The sequence below is a fragment of the Culicoides brevitarsis genome, chromosome 2 (genome assembly GCF_036172545.1).
Source record: "Culicoides brevitarsis isolate CSIRO-B50_1 chromosome 2, AGI_CSIRO_Cbre_v1, whole genome shotgun sequence".
Classification (NCBI taxonomy): Eukaryota; Metazoa; Arthropoda; class Insecta; order Diptera; family Ceratopogonidae; genus Culicoides; species Culicoides brevitarsis.
In genome coordinates, this window is record NC_087086.1 from 29635216 (window position 1) to 29653892 (window position 18677).

At 31.0% G+C, this 18677-nt stretch overlaps 4 protein-coding genes across 4 annotated transcripts; 2 read left to right on the top strand and 2 right to left on the bottom strand.

Moving 5' to 3' along the window:
* Positions 1 to 752: 752 nt before the first annotated feature.
* Positions 753 to 8529, top strand: LOC134828903 (protein eiger). Its single transcript, XM_063841894.1, has 7 exons — positions 753 to 1106; positions 1397 to 1531; positions 6211 to 6467; positions 7277 to 7435; positions 7495 to 7648; positions 7825 to 8106; positions 8161 to 8529. Exons 1-7 carry the CDS (start codon positions 936 to 938, stop codon positions 8392 to 8394), a joined length of 1392 nt encoding a protein of 463 aa, XP_063697964.1. The 5' UTR covers positions 753 to 935; the 3' UTR covers positions 8395 to 8529.
* Positions 8530 to 9241: 712 nt separating this feature from the next.
* On the bottom strand, positions 9242 to 10565 carry LOC134832126 (DNA repair protein RAD51 homolog 1-like). The gene is made up of 3 exons (XM_063846028.1): positions 10359 to 10565; positions 9950 to 10297; positions 9242 to 9892 (listed from the first exon to the last, which is right to left on the bottom strand). The coding sequence occupies exons 1-3, from the start codon at positions 10464 to 10466 to the stop codon at positions 9308 to 9310; spliced, it is 1041 nt and encodes a 346-aa protein (XP_063702098.1). The 5' UTR covers positions 10467 to 10565; the 3' UTR covers positions 9242 to 9307.
* Positions 10566 to 11427: 862 nt separating this feature from the next.
* Positions 11428 to 15145, bottom strand: LOC134832124 (putative alpha-L-fucosidase). The gene is made up of 2 exons (XM_063846023.1): positions 14043 to 15145; positions 11428 to 11906 (listed from the first exon to the last, which is right to left on the bottom strand). Exons 1-2 carry the CDS (start codon positions 15137 to 15139, stop codon positions 11504 to 11506), a joined length of 1500 nt encoding a protein of 499 aa, XP_063702093.1. The 5' UTR covers positions 15140 to 15145; the 3' UTR covers positions 11428 to 11503.
* A 1430-nt stretch (positions 15146 to 16575) lies between these two features.
* Positions 16576 to 18220, top strand: LOC134828904 (putative alpha-L-fucosidase). Its single transcript, XM_063841895.1, has 2 exons — positions 16576 to 17946; positions 18004 to 18220. Exons 1-2 carry the CDS (start codon positions 16576 to 16578, stop codon positions 18112 to 18114), a joined length of 1482 nt encoding a protein of 493 aa, XP_063697965.1. The 3' UTR covers positions 18115 to 18220.
* The last annotated feature ends 457 nt before the right edge of the window (positions 18221 to 18677 follow it).

The following is an 18677-nucleotide window of genomic DNA, read 5'->3' on the forward strand; positions in this document are numbered from 1 at the left end:
TCTCGTCTAGTCCAAAAATTTCTATTCCAACAAAAAAGTCAGAAAAAAAAATCGTTTCCTTTTATGCTCATTTTTTATCCACACACACACTGACTCGTTAACTTAATTTAACAAACATCTCGCCAATAATAAAAAAAATATTATTTATTAAATCTCGTAACATGTTACATTTAACCAAACACACAAACACACATAATAGTAATAAAAAAAGCATGCAAAGTGTCTCATATAGTTCGCTCCGCACACAGAACAAATAGACTCTCATCACCTTCATTTAAAGCATTAGAGATACGACGACGACGACGTTTATCGCGCGCTCTCTGTACGACGGAGATATGTTCAAAAACGCAAACCGACCTAACAGAGAAGAGTTACACGAAAAAAAAGCGCGTCGTCAGTTGTTACCGACACTCTGTCCGCTCAAAACGTGTTTCTAGCGCGCTGCCCGCGAGAAATTCATTTAACGGGAACTTGCCTATTTTTGAACAAAAAGTGGAAAAATTTCAAGTCTGTTTAATAATTCGCGATAAATTTATCACGAGTGTGTTTATTATTACTTCACATTCTATTTTTACGAGTATTTGCAATTTTTTTTATTTTTAATTTTTTTTTTGGTCTTGTTAACATGAGTGCATTGACGATGGTGGTTGTGAACGACAAAAAATAGAATTTAAAAAAAAAAAGTGAATGAAAAAAAAATTAGAAATTTGCGTCGAAGAAGAAATGACGACAACGAAATGCAAAACAAAAAAATAAACCACTAAAAAAAAATTCGCAGAAAAAAAATATAAAATTAAATAAAGAAAAGCAAAAAAAAAACAAAAGTTGGTGCCAAAGTTGCCTACGAGTGAAAGAAAAATAAATTAAAATAATTTGGAGTGAAACGAAAACACGAAAAAAAAAACAGAAAATTGTTCAAATAAATTTCCAATAAAATGACCGCTGAAACCCTAAAGCCATTTTTGTCACTTACGAACGGAAACATGTTGACACCGGGCAACAACGACGCCACCGACACCGATGGCAAACGCAGCAAAACAACGTTTCTCCTGTTCCTTTTCGCTGGACTCGTGTTGATATTTACCGTTACGGTGCTAAGTTTGTTGGTACGTAAAAAAAATTTAATTTTAGAATCTGCTTTATTCGATTACGCACGCAGAAATCCATTAAAAACACTCTCGCCTCTCGTGTATAATTTATAGTTCTTTTTTTATCTGACACGGGTGAAAAGGTCAACTATACGCAAATTTATCTATTTTTATATCGCTTTTGATGAGATGTGGTTGATTTTAACGAAAAATTTAAAACAAAGTTGACTCATGTGCGAATTTTAGCGAAGGGTTAATGTCCGAATGAATTTTTTTGACATTTTTTTTTTTTTAATTTTTCATTGCAGATCATTTATATCGTGAAAGTGAATGATTTGGAGAAGAAAGTTGGCGAGATCGAGCATAAATTGGTAGAGACAAGAAAACATTTCAGATTTGCGGAATATGATGAACTGAAGGATTTGGACGATTTTGAAGATACGGTGAGTTGGAATTTCTTTTGAAAATTTTTTCTTTAGTGAAATGGCCTTGAACGAAAGAACGAACAATGACTTTCGTTTTCATTAATGAACGTAAGAGACGTCGTGGATTAATTGTAATAAAAGGCGTGACAAGAGCATTTTTTGTTGTTGTTGCCAAGATTGACTCTCGTAAAAATTTTATAGGGTTTTAATGCAATTAAATGAGGAAAATTTCGATTTTTGTCTTTTGAAGATGAATTAAAAAAAAAAATTAAGATTAAAAAAAAAATAATTTATATATCGCATTGACAATTTATCTTGAAAAAATTATGTAAAAAAAAATATTATTTTTCTTCTATTTTTATTTAAAATTTATTATTTGAAACTTTAGGTTTTTAAATATTTTTTTTTTTTCAATTTTTCTAATTATTTCATTTGATAATTTTTAAAAGTCATTTATTTTAAATTAATTTTCTTAAAATAATATATTTAAGTATTTTGCATTTATTTAAGAAAATTATTTAATAAAAAAAAAATAAAATTAAAAAAAAATTATATTAAATTTATTTAAATATTTATTTAATTTTAAAAAACTACTTTTAATTGAAATCATTTCTTGAAAAATATTTAGTTTTATAAGTAAGAATTAATTTTAAATTAATTTACTTAATTAATTAATTAAAAATGATTTTTTTAAATATTTTTTTTGACAAAAAAATTTGCCATTTTTTAAGAAAAAATCTGGCAAATAAATAATTTTTATTAACATATTTTTGGAACTTTTATTGCTTTGTCGCAGTTTAATTCCATCAAATGCAAAATTTATTGCACAAAAAAAAAATAAAATCCAACTCATAAAATTCGACTTTGTACAAGTTCACATTCGTTCACAAAAATTTTACAATTTTTTTAAAGTTCATGATCAAAGTCGCGTTACAGATGTCTTTTTAAAATGCTTCAAGAATAGACTGTGACAAATTGCTCTGCGTTTCACAGAGAATTTTGATTAATTTAGTTCTGCTTCGTCTGATAATGACAATGACTTGCAATGCACTCAATTTGTGCGTTATTTGTCAAAAATAAATCGCCTTTCATTAGTCATCATCTCATTACAAATTTTTTTCGATGTTCATTTTTTTTTATTTAATTTCAAAGAGCAAAAGAAACCTCTTAAAAAATTATTTTTAAATAGAAATTTTAAGGGGTATCCCATATGTTTCATTACTTGTCGGCAATTTATTATTTTTTTGCGTCAAGGTCACTTTTGAAAACTAAAAATAAATTAATTCTATCAACAAATTGTTATTATTAGCGAACATTTTGTATTATTATTATTTTAAACGAAATAATCTATCTCTCTGCTGGAATAATACGAGAAACAATTTTTCGCTAAAAATGAAATCATCTCGAAATTATTCATTAATTAGTTCATAAATTCCGTTGTTTATTATTTTTAGTGCGAGAGTAGCATCTGTTAATGATTTTGAACTCGTTACTGGAATTTTCGTGTTTTGTAACAAAAAAATCGGAACCCATTAATAAATAATTTTAAATCGCTTTGATAAAATGCGGAAATGTAATACGCGATCTTGCACAAAAAAGTTTAAATTTTTTTTAGACAATTTAATAAAAGAGAGATTTTTCACCAAATTACACCCACAATCCGCACTTTGTGTTATTATTTATCGTTATTTATGGTCCACTTGTAACAAAAACTTGTAATAAGTGTTGTAAATTACTTTAAATGATGGTAGGCTGCTGGCAGGATTGGTCCACTTCTATTTGTTTAAATTCGTTTAAAAACCGGGAATTATTTACACATGTTTTGAATTTACTCGAAAGAATTTCAAAACTTCCGTGGCGGTGCTTTTTAAGCTACACATTGACCTATTGTCCTCTATTATTGCATCAGCTAGTTGCTGTAAACACGATTTTTCAATTATTTTATTAATACACTAAAATTTTTGTAAATAAATAACTCAATCATTATAAACAAAAAATTGAAATCGTGTAGCAAGCCACAAAAATATCCCATGAGCAATCAAATCAATGAAATCACTTCATAACTTTTTTAACGATATGCAAATAACCAAGTAAATTAATCCATTTATGGTATTGACATTGCTCGTGCAATTTATATTTTTTATTGATACATATTTGAAAGTTTTTCGTCTGACATTAGAGACGAAATAAAGCGCGTATTTGTGCGATGCACAATACTTTCCTGACCTTTTACACTTTATTATGCGACCCCGTCTCGCGTAGTAACTTCAGTAAGTGAGATGATCATGATGCGGTTACGATAAATCATAAACAGAAATAAAAATAAAAACACAACAGCGACATTTTATTCAATTATCTGCTAATCATGAACGCCGCGTTATTTGAATTTTACATTCGTATGTAAAATGTAAAGTTATAGTGTGAGATGATGAATGGTTGTTATTGTGTCTAGTTTTGTAAAGCGTTCATAAATTATTTATGCGGGAAAAAAAGTTTTAATTAGTGTGCATCATCATCATCATCTGACGGACGACTACTGGTACTAGGTAAGAGATTATTATTGTGTAAAGTTGTTGCATTTCGTACTTTGTTCTAAATTAGAACTTTTGATTTTTAGAGACTTTGTCGAAGTTTAAAAGAGGAGGAGATGTGAGCGCATTTTTATCGATGAACCACAAATATAAGGAATTTATCAATTTTATTTAATGATTAACATTTATATATGAAGACTAAAAGGAAGAAATTTTTGAATAAGGCATGTATTTTCATAAGAATTACAAATCAATTTAGGCTGAGGCGAATACTTGACACATAACTACTTGATCTCATGGAAAGACAAAAAAACAAAACATAAAACTCATGGTACAATAGTTGTAATAGATATTGAACTTGATGACAGTCTTCACAAATATGAACTGATACTAAAAAAAGCAACAAACAAGGCATTTGCAAAGCACGATAGAAAATTATGCAAACAAAAATTATGATAACAAGCGAGATGATCTGAACTTAGATCTACTCAGAATTTTTTGAATTGGAAACGACAAAATCTTTGAAAACCGAAAATCCAAGCCATACAGATACTTTTTTCCCATAGGAATGTATGAAGGTATTTCTAAGACTAAAAACATTGACAACTTTGTGTATGGGTTAGTCTAGAAGTTGCAGCAAAAGACCCACAAAAATAGTCCAATGTAACTAAATTCAGCGAGTGCACTTGTTTTAGACACAAAAAACCCACCAGGTTATAAATGCTGTCACCGATTGATGGATACAAGGAGTGTTTCTTATAGCAATGTAAGACAATTTTATTTCCGATACCCAGTCAGCTTGTCTTTTGCAAATCGACTCATAGGAATTCACACCAAATAATGGTTTAATTGCTACAGAACTAATTTTTTAAGCTACTGATCAACAAACATTTGAAAATTATAAATTCAGTAGAATTTTCTTGCCATGGATGCATTCAGGAACGCTTATTGCTTCCATCATGAATTATTTCTGTATTTTTTCTTCAAATGCGTTAAAGTTAAAATTTGATGAATACATCGGAAAACATTCTAAAATGTTAAAATATGTCATTAAAAGTCAAACATATTGATTAAAAACAACATGTCTTGTTATATGCTTCAGTAACAGACAGACACCTTCAAAACTTCAAACGAAACGCCCTACCAACAAAAAAAAATTGTCGAAACACGTTCAAATTTCGTCTGCTCTTTTTGTCGTGCTCGGCACGCATGGCACACATTCAAACCCATATTTTTTCATGAAAAAAATAAAAATAAAATATTAACTAAAAAATAAATCAGAATTGAGATGACAACAGACAGGCTCTAGACATTTTTCAAAATAAACTCTACAAGTGTAATAAAATGTTACAGTTTTTGTTAAATAAACCAGCTAAACGTAAATACAGACATCGACACTCTCTGCGTACTTGATTATTATTATGATAATTGAAAGTTATTGTAGGACTGTAGGTTCAAGTTGTACTCACTCGTCACTTGCTGGTTGATTTGCTGTGTGTGCATATTCACAAAAATAAAAAAATTATATGAAAAAAAAGTATGTAAGAAATTATTATAATTTGAACAATGAACAACCGCCCGGAAATGTGTAGTCCGACGACAACATGTTTATCTTTATTTAGTTGAAGACAGCTCTTTCAATTTTCTTCTTTCATTCAATTCATTCATTCGGAGCGAAATTTCATTCGATAATTATTATTGTTTACTCTTTTCATCATCATTGGTTCTATTCAAGGCCTCATTCCCCCCGAAAATAAATAAAAATTAAACTGAAACATTTTTTGATTAATTTAATTTTTTTTTTCATCTCTTCGAATGAATACGCACATTTTTGTGATAATAAATCAGCAGCTTATTTGCTGTGCCAAAACTATTTATGACATTAATGACTTCACTCAAAGCCTTTCGACAGAAAAAAAGTAAAATTATGTGTGAATCGCAATTCTTTCAACACATTAATAACTCTTAATGTGTCTGTTTGTTATTTTGTTCAGAAATTACTTTTTTTTTTCTATGAAATCGATCGTGACATGATTAAGATTTATTGAGTTTACCAGACTTGCGACTAGTAGTGACAAGGCCAATGTCCATACCTGACAACTTTTCAAGAATTTCCATAAAAGGATTGAAATTTTTGTTAATCTGTTGCTCCATTTCCTTTTACAGTACAACCGAAACCGTCATGTGGACGATGCCAAAGACGAGAGACGATTGTATGGCAAGGAGAAAAATGTTCCCGAAGAATATGACGACGAGACATTTTTAGATGAGGACTTTGGAAGTGGCGATTACGCCTACGACGATGAAGACGAAGATGATAGCTTGGAATTGTACAGCGACGAGAACGACAATGAGAAGAAAATTAGCGAAGAAAGTGATAAAAATAATATTTATGATGACATTCTGAAGAGTGAATTGAAAAGGTATGACTTAAAATTTTTAAAAAATTTTTGACTTAACCTTTAACTTAAAAAAAACTTAAGAGACTTAAGCCTTAAGTTGGAGTAAAATTTAAAAAAAAATTGACTTAAGCTTAAGTTTAACAATAAGTCAAAAAAAAAAAAAGATTTTTAAACTATTTTTGAGGAAAAAAAAAATTAGGTATATATAATAAAATTATATAAAAACTAAATTTTGCAAAAATATTAAAAAAATTAATTTTTACCCAAAAATTGTTCAAAAGTCAAAACTTAATTAATTTTTGACTTAAACTTGAAATTTTTTTGTCCCAAAGTCTTATTAACTTTTGACTTAAAAGCTTAAGTTAAGTTGTTTTCAAAAATTTATACAAATTTTTTTCACAAAAATTGTTAAAAATTAAAATTTTATTAAATTTAGACTTAAAAACTTAAGTTATAAAAACTTAATTTGTTATTTTTTAAGTTTTTAAAACTACATACATATGCAGTTTATTAATTTTTAACAATTTTTGTGAAAAAAAATTGTAAAAACTTTTGATAACAACTTTACTTAAGCTTTTAAGTCAAAAGTTAAGAAGACTTTACTACAAAAAAATTTCTAACTTAAGCTGACTTATCCTTAAGTTTAAGTCAAAAATTATCTAAGTTTTGACTTTTGAACAATTTTTGGGTAAAAATTATTTTTTTTCAAAATATTTTTGCAAAATTTAGTTTTTGTATCTGACTTAAGCTGACTTAATGTTAAACTTAAGTCAATAAATTTTGACTTAACCTTTTTTTGGCTCAAATTTTAATGAAAACTTACCTTTCAGAACTCGTCATCGTCGCGCTTTAGCTGGATTAACACGTCAAGGAGTCCCCATAATGGAAGAATCGTACTTGGAACGCCGAAATCGCACATCAAACGAATATTTGGATCCCTTGTTGACCTCTAACCGACCACGTATGAAGTTGGATTGGAATGATGCAAAGTAAATTTCTTCATTTTCCTTCAAAAAACTGATTTTTACTAATTTTTTTTTTTTTTTAGCCATCCACGCCGCTACCATCATCAACAATCGCACCACAATGCACATGAAATCCACAACCAACATCACGCTGCGCTTCCAGTTCATCACAAACACCGACAAGATGACAAAATTGTCCTTACCGATCGCAACGGAGTACCACGAGGTTACGCTCAGGTGATTAATAAACGAGCTCAAAGCAGTAGAACAAACGGATATTACTACAGACGGGTGGTAAATACGAAAAAAAAGTGTTAAATGTCTTCTGGAATGTTTAATTGTTGTACTGTTTTGTCGTCTATGGTCTTAAAATCCCTCAAAAAACAATTTTTAACAAAAATTTCATCTTTTAGGAGTCAATTCAAGCCCCCGTGGAATACGCCATGCCTCCAGTTCGCCCAATAACCGCAGCAAAAGCTGGAAAACCTCGAACTGCTTTACATAAATTCGCTGTTCAGCTTGTTCGAGACCCTCGGATTACTTCGCAGCATGGGCATCATGTCCGTCAAGGCATCATTTACAACGATTGGATGGTCAAGCAATCGCATAACATGCCGCACATTCATCACTTTATGAAAATCGATGCTGGTGTCGTCAAAATTAAAGTCGAGGGATTGTATTATGTGTATGCTCAGGTAAGAATTTTCCCCAAATTTTTCTAATTTTTGCTAAAATCGATGTTTTTTTAGATTTCATACGATTCTAACATGAACACCAACAGTTTCGTGATCGAACGAAATCAATCGCCCGAGTTGCAGTGTTCGTTGTCGCCGACAATCTATCCGAATCCAAGTACTTGCTTCACCGCAGGCACGCTCTATCTCAAGAGTAACGACATGATCTACGTCAAAGATCTGAATAGTCACAAAAGTAACATTAAGGATCCCCATAAATCGTATTTTGGTATCATAAAGTTAGCGTAAAAATTTTTTTTTTCATCAGAATTTATTTAAATGTGCCAAGGAAAAAGTTGAATATTTAAAAACAAAAAAAAAAGTTAGGAGATAAGTTAAAACTACAATTTTTATAGGAGATAAGATAAGCAGATAAGGTATTATCAAGATATTATGTTTATGTTGTTTTTTTTTTGTAATAATTTTATGAATGCCACTGTTAATGTTTCGTAGAAACTGCGATTTATGGAAATTTTTTTGACCTAATTTTAGTGCGTTATTGTTCTGAAACGAAAAATATGAGAATTACGAAGGAGAATCGTTGAACAAGGTGATGGGAGATAGTTGGGATGATCGAAAAAGTGCTCCAGGCACATCTCAAGAGGATCTTACGAGATAATTGGAACAGTTTTTAGCCATTTTTTAATCATAAAAGGCTTAAAATGAACAAATTTTGTCATTTTTTGAACTAAGAAATTTTTAAAATGATCAAAAAAGTGATCTGAGTACTTCTCAAGATGACTTTTCGAGATAAATTGACAAATTTTTGACAAAATATGAAGATTTTTAGGCATTTTTGGCTCATTGGAAGACTTTCAAGCATGAAATATGCCATTTTTGAACCAATAAATGATCAATCTTCAAGATGAAAGGGACTTTTAGTTCCGTAAATGGACTAAAAATGTCATTTTTTGATCTCTGCGTCAGTTTTTTGAAGGTTAAAAAGTTTTTTTAGCATTCAAAAAAAGCTCCAAGGTCATTCTCGAAGACACATTTTGATAGAAAAATTAATTTTTCCACATCTGGATTTAAAATTCTCGCCTTTCAGTCTCTCCTATGTCATTTTTTGACATTTCAAGCACCTCAAAACCTAAAATTACATATTAAGACAAATATTTATTAATCAAAAAAAGTAAAATCTCATCAAAGATCAAAGAAAAAATCACTCAGTAGCATCGCCAATCCCGGATGCCTTGATCGCGAACATGCATTCCGACTCTGGCAGGCATGGCGAATCATAAATCTTGCACATTCGGTTCTCGCCGCGTCCTTTTCTCAAGTACAAACGCGTTGTACTTGCATGCGCGATGATATTCCCGCCGATCGGCTTCTTCGGATCTGCCGCAAACATCGAAGCGCCATCTACTTGTGCCACAACTTGGTTCGTTATCAACACTGCGACCCCATATTCGTCTGCCAACTTCAATAACATTCGCAAAAACCGGGCGAGATGCATTTGACGAGCACTTAATTCCCCGCGACCACTGAAATCGGTGCGATATAAGGCTGTGGCGCTGTCTACGATGAGCAAAGCGTAACGAGATTCCGCCATCATGGAAGCTGCTTGGATCAGAAGTTGCGTTTGGTGGTCCGTATTGAAGGCACGAGCAAAGGCGACGTGATCTAGCACGGCATTGGCATCCATTTTGTAACGTTCGGCGATGCTGAGTAAGCGTTCGGGACGAAAAGTGCCTTCGGTGTCGATGTACAAGCATTTTCCTTCGGCGCCTCCTTGGGAAATTGGGAGCTGCGGATGAAATTTTGTTATAAAAAATGACAAGAATTAAAATTTTTCGTGATTTACTTGACAAGTAACAGCCAACGTCAAACACAATTGAGTCTTTCCAGTGCGAAATTCGCCGAAAACTTCTGTGATGGATCCCGTTTCCAAGCCGCCTCCCAATAATTTGTCCAATTCACGTGAACCAGTGGTGATTTGAATAATTTCCGCGCGTTTCTGATGGAAATCTGTGGCAGTTGTGAATCCAATGGGCACGAGTTTGTGTGCCTCGGTGACAAGTTTCTCTGCTTTGGCTTCCGAAATGCCTTTTATCATACAGAGAGCTTTCTTTGGAGTAAAAGCGATCGATTCGACGGTGTAATATCCGTTTTCTTGCAATTTTTTGATGTCGCCAGAGGTGATTCCGTTGCCCTAAAAGTTAAAAATTTCTTAAATTTCATAGGAAAAATGAAAATAAAGCCAAAAAATTTACCTCCAATTTCGAGACAGGAATAGGTCCTCCGATTTCTTCCTCGTCTTCTGCCACAGATTGGCCCGTTGCGGTTGTTTGAATCGTCGAACGACTTGCTTGGTCAGTCATTTTTGTAGCTGGCAGGATTTTGGTTCAAAAAAATCTAAATTTGATTAAATTTTCCAACAAATGCTTTGTTTATGCAGTGATCGCGGGAAAATTTCGATAAGTGAAACGTCATTTGTTTTGAAAATGTCAGCCAATCAGAGCACAGTAGAGTGGGTAGAATTTTTGATCATTTAAAAAATCGTTTTAATGCTCAAAATTGGCTTATTAGGACTCAAAAAGATCAAATTGAGATTAAAAATTAATTTTTAATAGAAAATCTAAAGATTTTTAAAGAAAAAATTAATACTTGAGGTTTTATCTTTAAAAATATAAATTTTTGAGGTTAGGATTCCTTTTTTTGATCAAATTTTGAGGTTAAGTTTTTCAAATCGAATATTTTTGATAATTTATTGAACTTAAAATATAAAAATTAGAATATTTGAAGTTATAAAAGCTTAAAAACAAAATTAAACTATTGCAGAAAATCAAATTTCTAACTTTATAATGATCACTTTTTGAGGTTATGAAGATCTTAATTTGAGGTTAGTCAACGTTTTGAGTAATAATTTAATTTTAAAGAACAAAAAGTGAGTTTCAAAGACTTTTCCAAGTACATATTTATCTAATGATCTCTTATTTGCCATTTAGAAGTCCGAAATTCAAAGATTTTGAGGTTATCAAAATTTTTAGGTTATCTAAAAATCAATAAATGAGCGCCAAAAGCCAAAATTTACCTTTTGAAGTCAATTTTTTCTCAAAATTTAAAAAAATATCGTACAGAACTCTTCTTGAAAAATTTTTCGATCGAAAATAAAAAAAAAAAAACTATCAACCACACCTTGTATTACCTAGAAATAATTTAAAATAGCAATTAAATTAAATATTAACACGATGTAAATAAATCATAACACAACCAAACCTACTAAATATTTAGTTTTTAGAACAAAAAGAAAAAAAAACACGAAATTGTTATAATATATAAATGATTATATAGTATTTGCATTTGTTTAAAGAAAAAATGAAAAATAAAAAATTATTTAACATTGACCAAAATTCACTCATTCACTGAATGTCGAACTTTTTTTCACCACAGTACTGACTTTGAATGTCCAAGCCAAGCTCAGGCCATAAACATCGATCTCTTGCTTGTTTGGAAAATATAAAATGACTCCTTTTCGAGAACTTTCCGTTTTAATTCTACCTGAAAAACCAATTAGTTCGACAGGAACATCAGCATTGAAGGTTTTTGCCAAGTCTCGTAACTCAACGAAGCCTGTTTCGTATGGATATTCCAAGACAATCGCGTAGACATTTTGTGTAAGGGTCGTCGTGTTGTTTTCTTTATCCACGATGCGATGAATTTTCTTATCAGCTGTATACCACACGTCTTTCGTGAGTGAGTCGTTTTGGTGTTGCCATGGAATGGATCCGTAAATTGCTTCGCCGTTGTTTTTGAGCCAACTAAAAATAATTTTATTAAGGTAATGCCGCATTTCGATGTTATATATCTACGCTTTTTTGTATTCCTCATTTTACAATTTCATACTCCTCATGACCCTTTTGCAATTCATACACTTTCAAAACAAAACCATGTCAAAGAAAAAATTTTTTTTCAGTTTCAAATTTTTGGCAGTTTTGAGTTATAAAATGATTAAAAATGATAATTATTGATAAATGATAAATTTTTATCCATTTGGAGCAAGATTTGACAAAAATTGCTTTGACACAGTTTTTGACATAGTTTTTGATTTAGTTTTTCTTTATGTCAAAGAAAAAATTTTTTTTCAGTTTCAATTTTTTGGCAGTTTTAAGTTATAAAATAATTAAAAATGATAAATTAGAGCCCTCTGACAAATTTTTATCCATTTGGAGCAAAATTTTACAAAAATTGCTTTGACACAGTTTTTGACATAGTTTTTGATTTAGTTTTTCTCTTGATTTAGTTTTCAAAACAAAACTATGTCAAAGGAAAAAATTTTTTTTCAGTTTCAATTTTTGGCAGTTTTAAGTTATAAAATAATTAAAAATGATAAATTAGAGCCCTCTGACAAATTTTTATCCATTTGGAGCAAAATTTGACAAAAATTGCTTTGACACAGTTTTTGACATAGTTTTTGATTTAGTTTTTCTCTTGATTTGGTTTTCAAAACAAAACTATGTCAAAGAAAAAATTTTTTTTCAGTTTCAATTTTTTGGCAGTTTTAAGTTATAAAATAATTAAAAATGATAAATTAGAGCCCTGTAACAAATTTTTATCCATTTGGAGCAAAATCTGACAAAAATTGCTTTGACACAGTTTTTGACATAGTTTTTGATTTAGTTTTTCTCTTGATTTGGTTTTCAAAACAAAACTATGTCAAAGAAAAAATTTTTTTTCAGTTTCAATTTTTTGGCAGTTTTAAGTTATAAAATAATTAAAAATGATAAATTAGAGCCCTCTGACAAATTTTTATCCATTTGGAGCAAAATCTGACAAAAATTGCTTTGACACAGTTTTTGACATAGTTTTTGATTTAGTTTTTCTCTTGATTTGGTTTTCAAAACAAAACTATGTCAAAGAAAAAATTTTTTTTCAGTTTCAATTTTTTGGCAGTTTTAAGTTATAAAATAATTAAAAATGATAAATTAGAGCCCTGTAACAAATTTTTATCCATTTGGAGCAAGATTTGACAAAAATTTTGACACAGTTTTTGACATAGTTTTTGATTTAGTTTTTCTCTTGATTTGGTTTTCAAAACAAAACTATGTCAAAGAAAAAATTTTTTTTCAGTTTCAATTTTTTGGCAGTTTTAAGTTATAAAATAATTAAAAATGATAAATTAGAGCCCTGTAACAAATTTTTATCCATTTGGAGCAAAATCTGACAAAAATTGCTTTGACACAGTTTTTGACATAGTTTTTGATTTAGTTTTTCTCTTGATTTGGTTTTCAAAACAAAACTATGTCAAAGAAAAAATTTTTTTTCAGTTTCAATTTTTTGGCAGTTTTAAGTTATAAAATAATTAAAAATGATAAATTAGAGCCCTCTGACAAATTTTTATCCATTTGGAGCAAGATTTGACAAAAATTGCTTTGACACAGTTTTTGACATAATTTTTGATTTAGTTTTTCTCTTGATTTGGTTTTCAAAACAAAACTATGTCAAAGAAAAAATTTTTTTTCAGTTTCAATTTTTTGGCAGTTTTAAGTTATAAAATGATGAAAAATGATAAATTAGAGCCCTGTAACAAATTTTTATCCATTTGGAGCAAAATCTGACAAAAATTGCTTTGACACAGTTTTTGACATAGTTTTTGATTTAGTTTTTCTCTTGATTTGGTTTTCAAAACAAAACTGTGTCAAAGAAAAAAAATTTTTTCAGTTTCAAATTTTTGGCAGTTTTGAGTTATAAAATGATTAAAAATGATAAATTAGAGCCTTCTGACAGATTTTCATCCATTTGGAGCAAGATTTGACAAAAATTGCTTTGACTCAAATAACTAGAAATTACTAACAAAAATTTTGGGGCACACCGGAACACACGACAAGTCGAGTTTAATACCGCATTTTTTCTATGAAATGCGGTAAAAATTAATTTTTGAAAAAAATGAAACTTACCGTCCCATTTGGGTCAAACGTTCAACGAAAATAGGTTCAATAGTGCCAAATTTCGTAGGTCCTACGTTAATTAAAATGTTTCCATTGCAACTAACGGTTGTCACAAGTTCCCGGATGATCTCTTTAGCTGACATGAAGTCCTCGAATTTGGCATTTCCACGATTTCCCCAACTTTTTCTGTCGATCGTGAAGGCATTTTCCCATTTATGATGCTGAAGTGTCCCTGGATTGAATCTGTCGGCGCAATTATAGAAGTCGCCATGTTTGCATCCAGTTCCGCGTCCCCAGCGATCATTCGTGACGATCGAGTTCCGCACTGGGCTTTCGTTATAAAGCCACGCCAGAAATTCTTCCGACTCCCAATAAGTGTCGTCTGTCTCCCAATCGCCATCGGACCATAAAACTTCGGGTTTGTACTTTTCAATTATTTCTTTCATCTCGGGCCACACTTTGTTCTTGACGAAATTATTCGTGGAACAATTCGATTTTATATCAGCTAAGTAGACAGGATTGAACCATTCAAACAGCGAATGATACAAACCGAATCGTAATTTGGTATTTTTCGTTACAGCTTCCCTTAATTCGCCCACCAAATCACGATGCGGCCCATTTTCGACGGCATTCCATCCGAAAGAATACTTGCTCGGCCATAATGTGAAGCCGTCATGATGTTTACTTGTCAGTACGATATATTTGGCGCCAGATTGCTCGAAAATTTTCGCCCATTCCAGCGGATTAAAGAGTTCAGCAGTGAAATCTGGCGCGAATTCTTGATACGTGAATCCAGGTTTGTAATTATCTTGCATGAATTTCACGTAATTTTCATCATGGATGCCTTTCCAGTTCCACCAAAACCATTCCGAGCCGAAAGGAGGCACCGAATAAACTCCCCAATGGATAAAAATCCCGACTTTTGCTTCGTCATACCATTTTGGCAGCGGGCGAGTATCCAGGGAGTCCCAATCTGGCGTGTAATTTCGACGAGGGGGGAAAATAATGTCGAGCTCGTCTTCGTGTTTCGTGACAATTTTATATTCTTCCGCCGCCGCCGCAGAAATGAAAACGACGACGATAAGTACTAAAGTACGTCCGTTCATGTTTAATTTAACTCATAGACTGATTAATGGAGTGACTGTTGGTCAAGTAACGACAACGATTGTGATTGTTTTATCAGTTGTGGTGCCTTTGTATGGGTGACTGATGTGCCGGTTGTAAACAAAAACAAAATGTATTGACAACATTAAACAATAGGTTGGCTGGATTAGGCGCATTATCTAAATTGTGACCGATAAATAGTGGAGATACGGGTTGGAAAACAATCGAGATTTGCAAATAATCAATCAAGGATGGGATTTTTATCGCTTTTATCAGGAGCATTGTTAACAGAGGTTTGTATGATTTTTAATGAAAATGAAATTTTGAATTTATTTTTCAACAGTTTTGAATTTAAAAGTTTTTTAAAGGTTAGAAAAGTTCAAAAATGAGCTCAAAAAATTTTTTAAGGTTAAAAATTGAAGTTTTATACAAAAAAAAAATCTAAAATTTCATTCAAAAAAATTTAAAAACTGTAAAATTTCTAATTAAAAAAAGACAAATATTTTCTCATTTTTTTAGACCCAAAATATGGTACCTATTTTTTTTAATTTTTTAATTTTTCAAAAATTTTAATTTTTTAAAAATTTTTAATTTTTTTTAAAAAATTTTAATAATTTTTTTGTCCGATTTTTTTTAAAAATTAATGTTTTAATTTTTTAAAAATTTTTAATTTTTTTAAATTTTTAAAAAATTTTTAAAAATTTTAAAATTTAATTTTTTAACTTTTTTTTTAATTTTTTTAAATTTTTTAATACAAATTTTAAAAAATTTTAAATTTCATAAATTTTTAACCATTTTAAACATTTTTTTATGAAAAAAAGTTTTCAAATTTTTTTATCTGAATTAGAAAATTTAAAATTTTTAAGTAAAATAAAATTCATTTTTTCGGACAAATTTTAAAACTTCAAAAATCCAATGGGGCAAAATTTTTTTTAAAAATTTTGAAATCAAAATTGAAAAAATTTATTTGTATTTTCAAATTTTATCAAAAATTTTTGATTATTTTAAAAATGTTTTTGAAAATTTTTGAAATTTGGAAAAAAAAATTGTCTTCTTAAAAATATTTTTCAAAAAATTTTTAAATTTTTTTTTTAATTTTAAAAAATTTTTTTTAATTTTTTGGGGATTATTTTAATTTAAAATTCTTCTAAAAATTTTTAAAAATCTAAAAAAGATTCAATTAAAATTTGAAATTTCTTAAGAGAATTGAAAAATTTGATTAAGAAAAATTCCTTGCTTTATACTTTTTAGGACACTTCACTTAAAAATTTAAATTTCATCAAAATTTTTTCATTCCCCTTTTGTTTTTATAACACAAACTAAACATTTTATAAAAAAAAATATACAACTCTTAACAACACTCGACTCTACTTATTCAGTTAGTCACTTCACTTCATTCCGTTTAAACAATTTGTTTAAACAGACCGCAGAAAAAAAAATGAAACATTTTTTATCAACAACACTTTTTTTCTTCATTGCATTCGCGTTATTCATTGAAATTTCTTCTTTTGACTCATCATCAGAGGACGAATCCCGCAACGAACTTGACTGGATTTTCCCTCCGTGGAAAAAATACACGCCCGATTGGAAGAGTTTGGATTCTCGCCCTCTCCCGAAATGGTATGACGAAGCAAAAGTTGGAATTTTCATCCATTGGGGAGTCTATTCCGTGCCAAGTTACGGCTCCGAATGGTTCTGGTGGTACTGGAAAGGCGCCAAAAAATCCGATTACGTGAGTTTTATGGAAAATAATTACAAACCTGGGTTCACGTATCAAGAATTCGCGCGAGATTTCACCGCGGAACTTTTTAATCCGAACGAATGGGCGAAAATTTTCAACGATTCCGGAGCGAAATACATCGTTTTGACAAGTAAACATCACGAGGGCTTCACCTTATGGCCTAGCAGGTATTCGTTCAGCTGGAATGCGATGGAAGTTGGACCTCACCGAGATCTCGTTGGAGAATTGAGAGAAGCGATAACGAGCGATACCGGTATTCATTTTGGACTTTATCACTCACTTTTTGAGTGGTTCAACCCCGTTCACGAGGCAGATAAGCAAAATAATTTTACGACACAAGAATTCGTGTGGAACAAAGTTTGGCCCGAGATGAAAGAGCTCGTAGAAAAATACAAACCTGAAGTTTTTTGGTCTGACGGTGATGGCGGCACGACACCCGAATATTGGAATTCCACAGATTTCTTGGCGTGGCTTTATAACGAAAGTCCTGTGAGGAAAACAGTTGTCACAAATGATCGCTGGGGCGACGGAACTGCCGGAAAACACGGAGATTTCTTCAATTTCGCCGACAGATTCAATCCGGGACATCTTTTGACGCATAAATGGGAAAATGCCTTCACCATTGATCGTCGTAGCTGGGGACATCGTGACGAAGCCAAGTACGAAGACTTTATGACGCCTGAAGAAATCATCCATGAAATTGTTTCAACGGTGAGTTGCAATGGAAATGTCTTAATAAATGTGGGTCCAACGCGTTTTGGGACTATTGAACCAATTTTCGTCGAAAGATTTACCCAAATGGGACGCTGGTTGAGACGTAATGGAGAAGCAATTTACAAAACGAAGCCTTGGATCCATCAAAATGACACTTTGAGTGGTAATGTTTGGTACACTGCCAGCAAAAAAGTTCAAAAAGACCCCGAGAGTGGAAATAAGACTCAATTCATCTACGCCACAGTCTTAAAATATCCATATGAAACGAATTTCGTTGAGCTCGGAGCTTTAAATGAAGAAATTTTCAACGAAAAAGTACCTGTTGAACTTTTAGGATACCCCGAAGAGATAAAAGTAAGCTTTAAATCCAAAATTTTTAAACAAATTTCTAATATTTTTTTTTTTTTTTAGATTGTCCAATCGAAAAAGGGATTTTTCATCAAATTCCCATATAAGCACTTAATCGACCATTATGGGCTTGAATACGCTTGGACATTCAAAATTAATGTTTTCGTCAAGTAAACGAACCAAACATTCAAAAATTTCGTCAACAAAATTTTGAGGAGTACTAAAATGTGGTCCCAAGCCAAATTCCATTAACGAGGGAAAAAAATTCAAATAAATTCAAGAAACACGTGTTCAATATTTTTAAACATTTCTCTCATCGTATACAAAATTGACCGCCGAGTTCATTGAAAAAAAAATTTTTTTTTAAAAAATCTCAAATTACGAGACCCAAATATTTATGTCTCTATTACAAATTTTTTTTTTACAAAAAAAAATTTGTTCTTCCGCGAATGACTCACAAAAAAATTCTTGCCAAATTTCTCTCTCAAAAATTTTTGATAACACAAAAAATGAGCAGACATGCGCGGTTTAATGAGTTCCCCCTGAATCCATTCCCTCTCATTTATATTTACAACTTACCGAAAAATTTTACTACTACTACAACTGACGTGCTTTCATACCGGTAACACATTTAGTTTTTCATTCACGTAACGTTCTACGATAAATTTTGTGTGTGAGAGATTTAACGTGCTTGTGCGAGAGGCAGAAAAAAGTAAACTCACACATGTGTTCCTGCT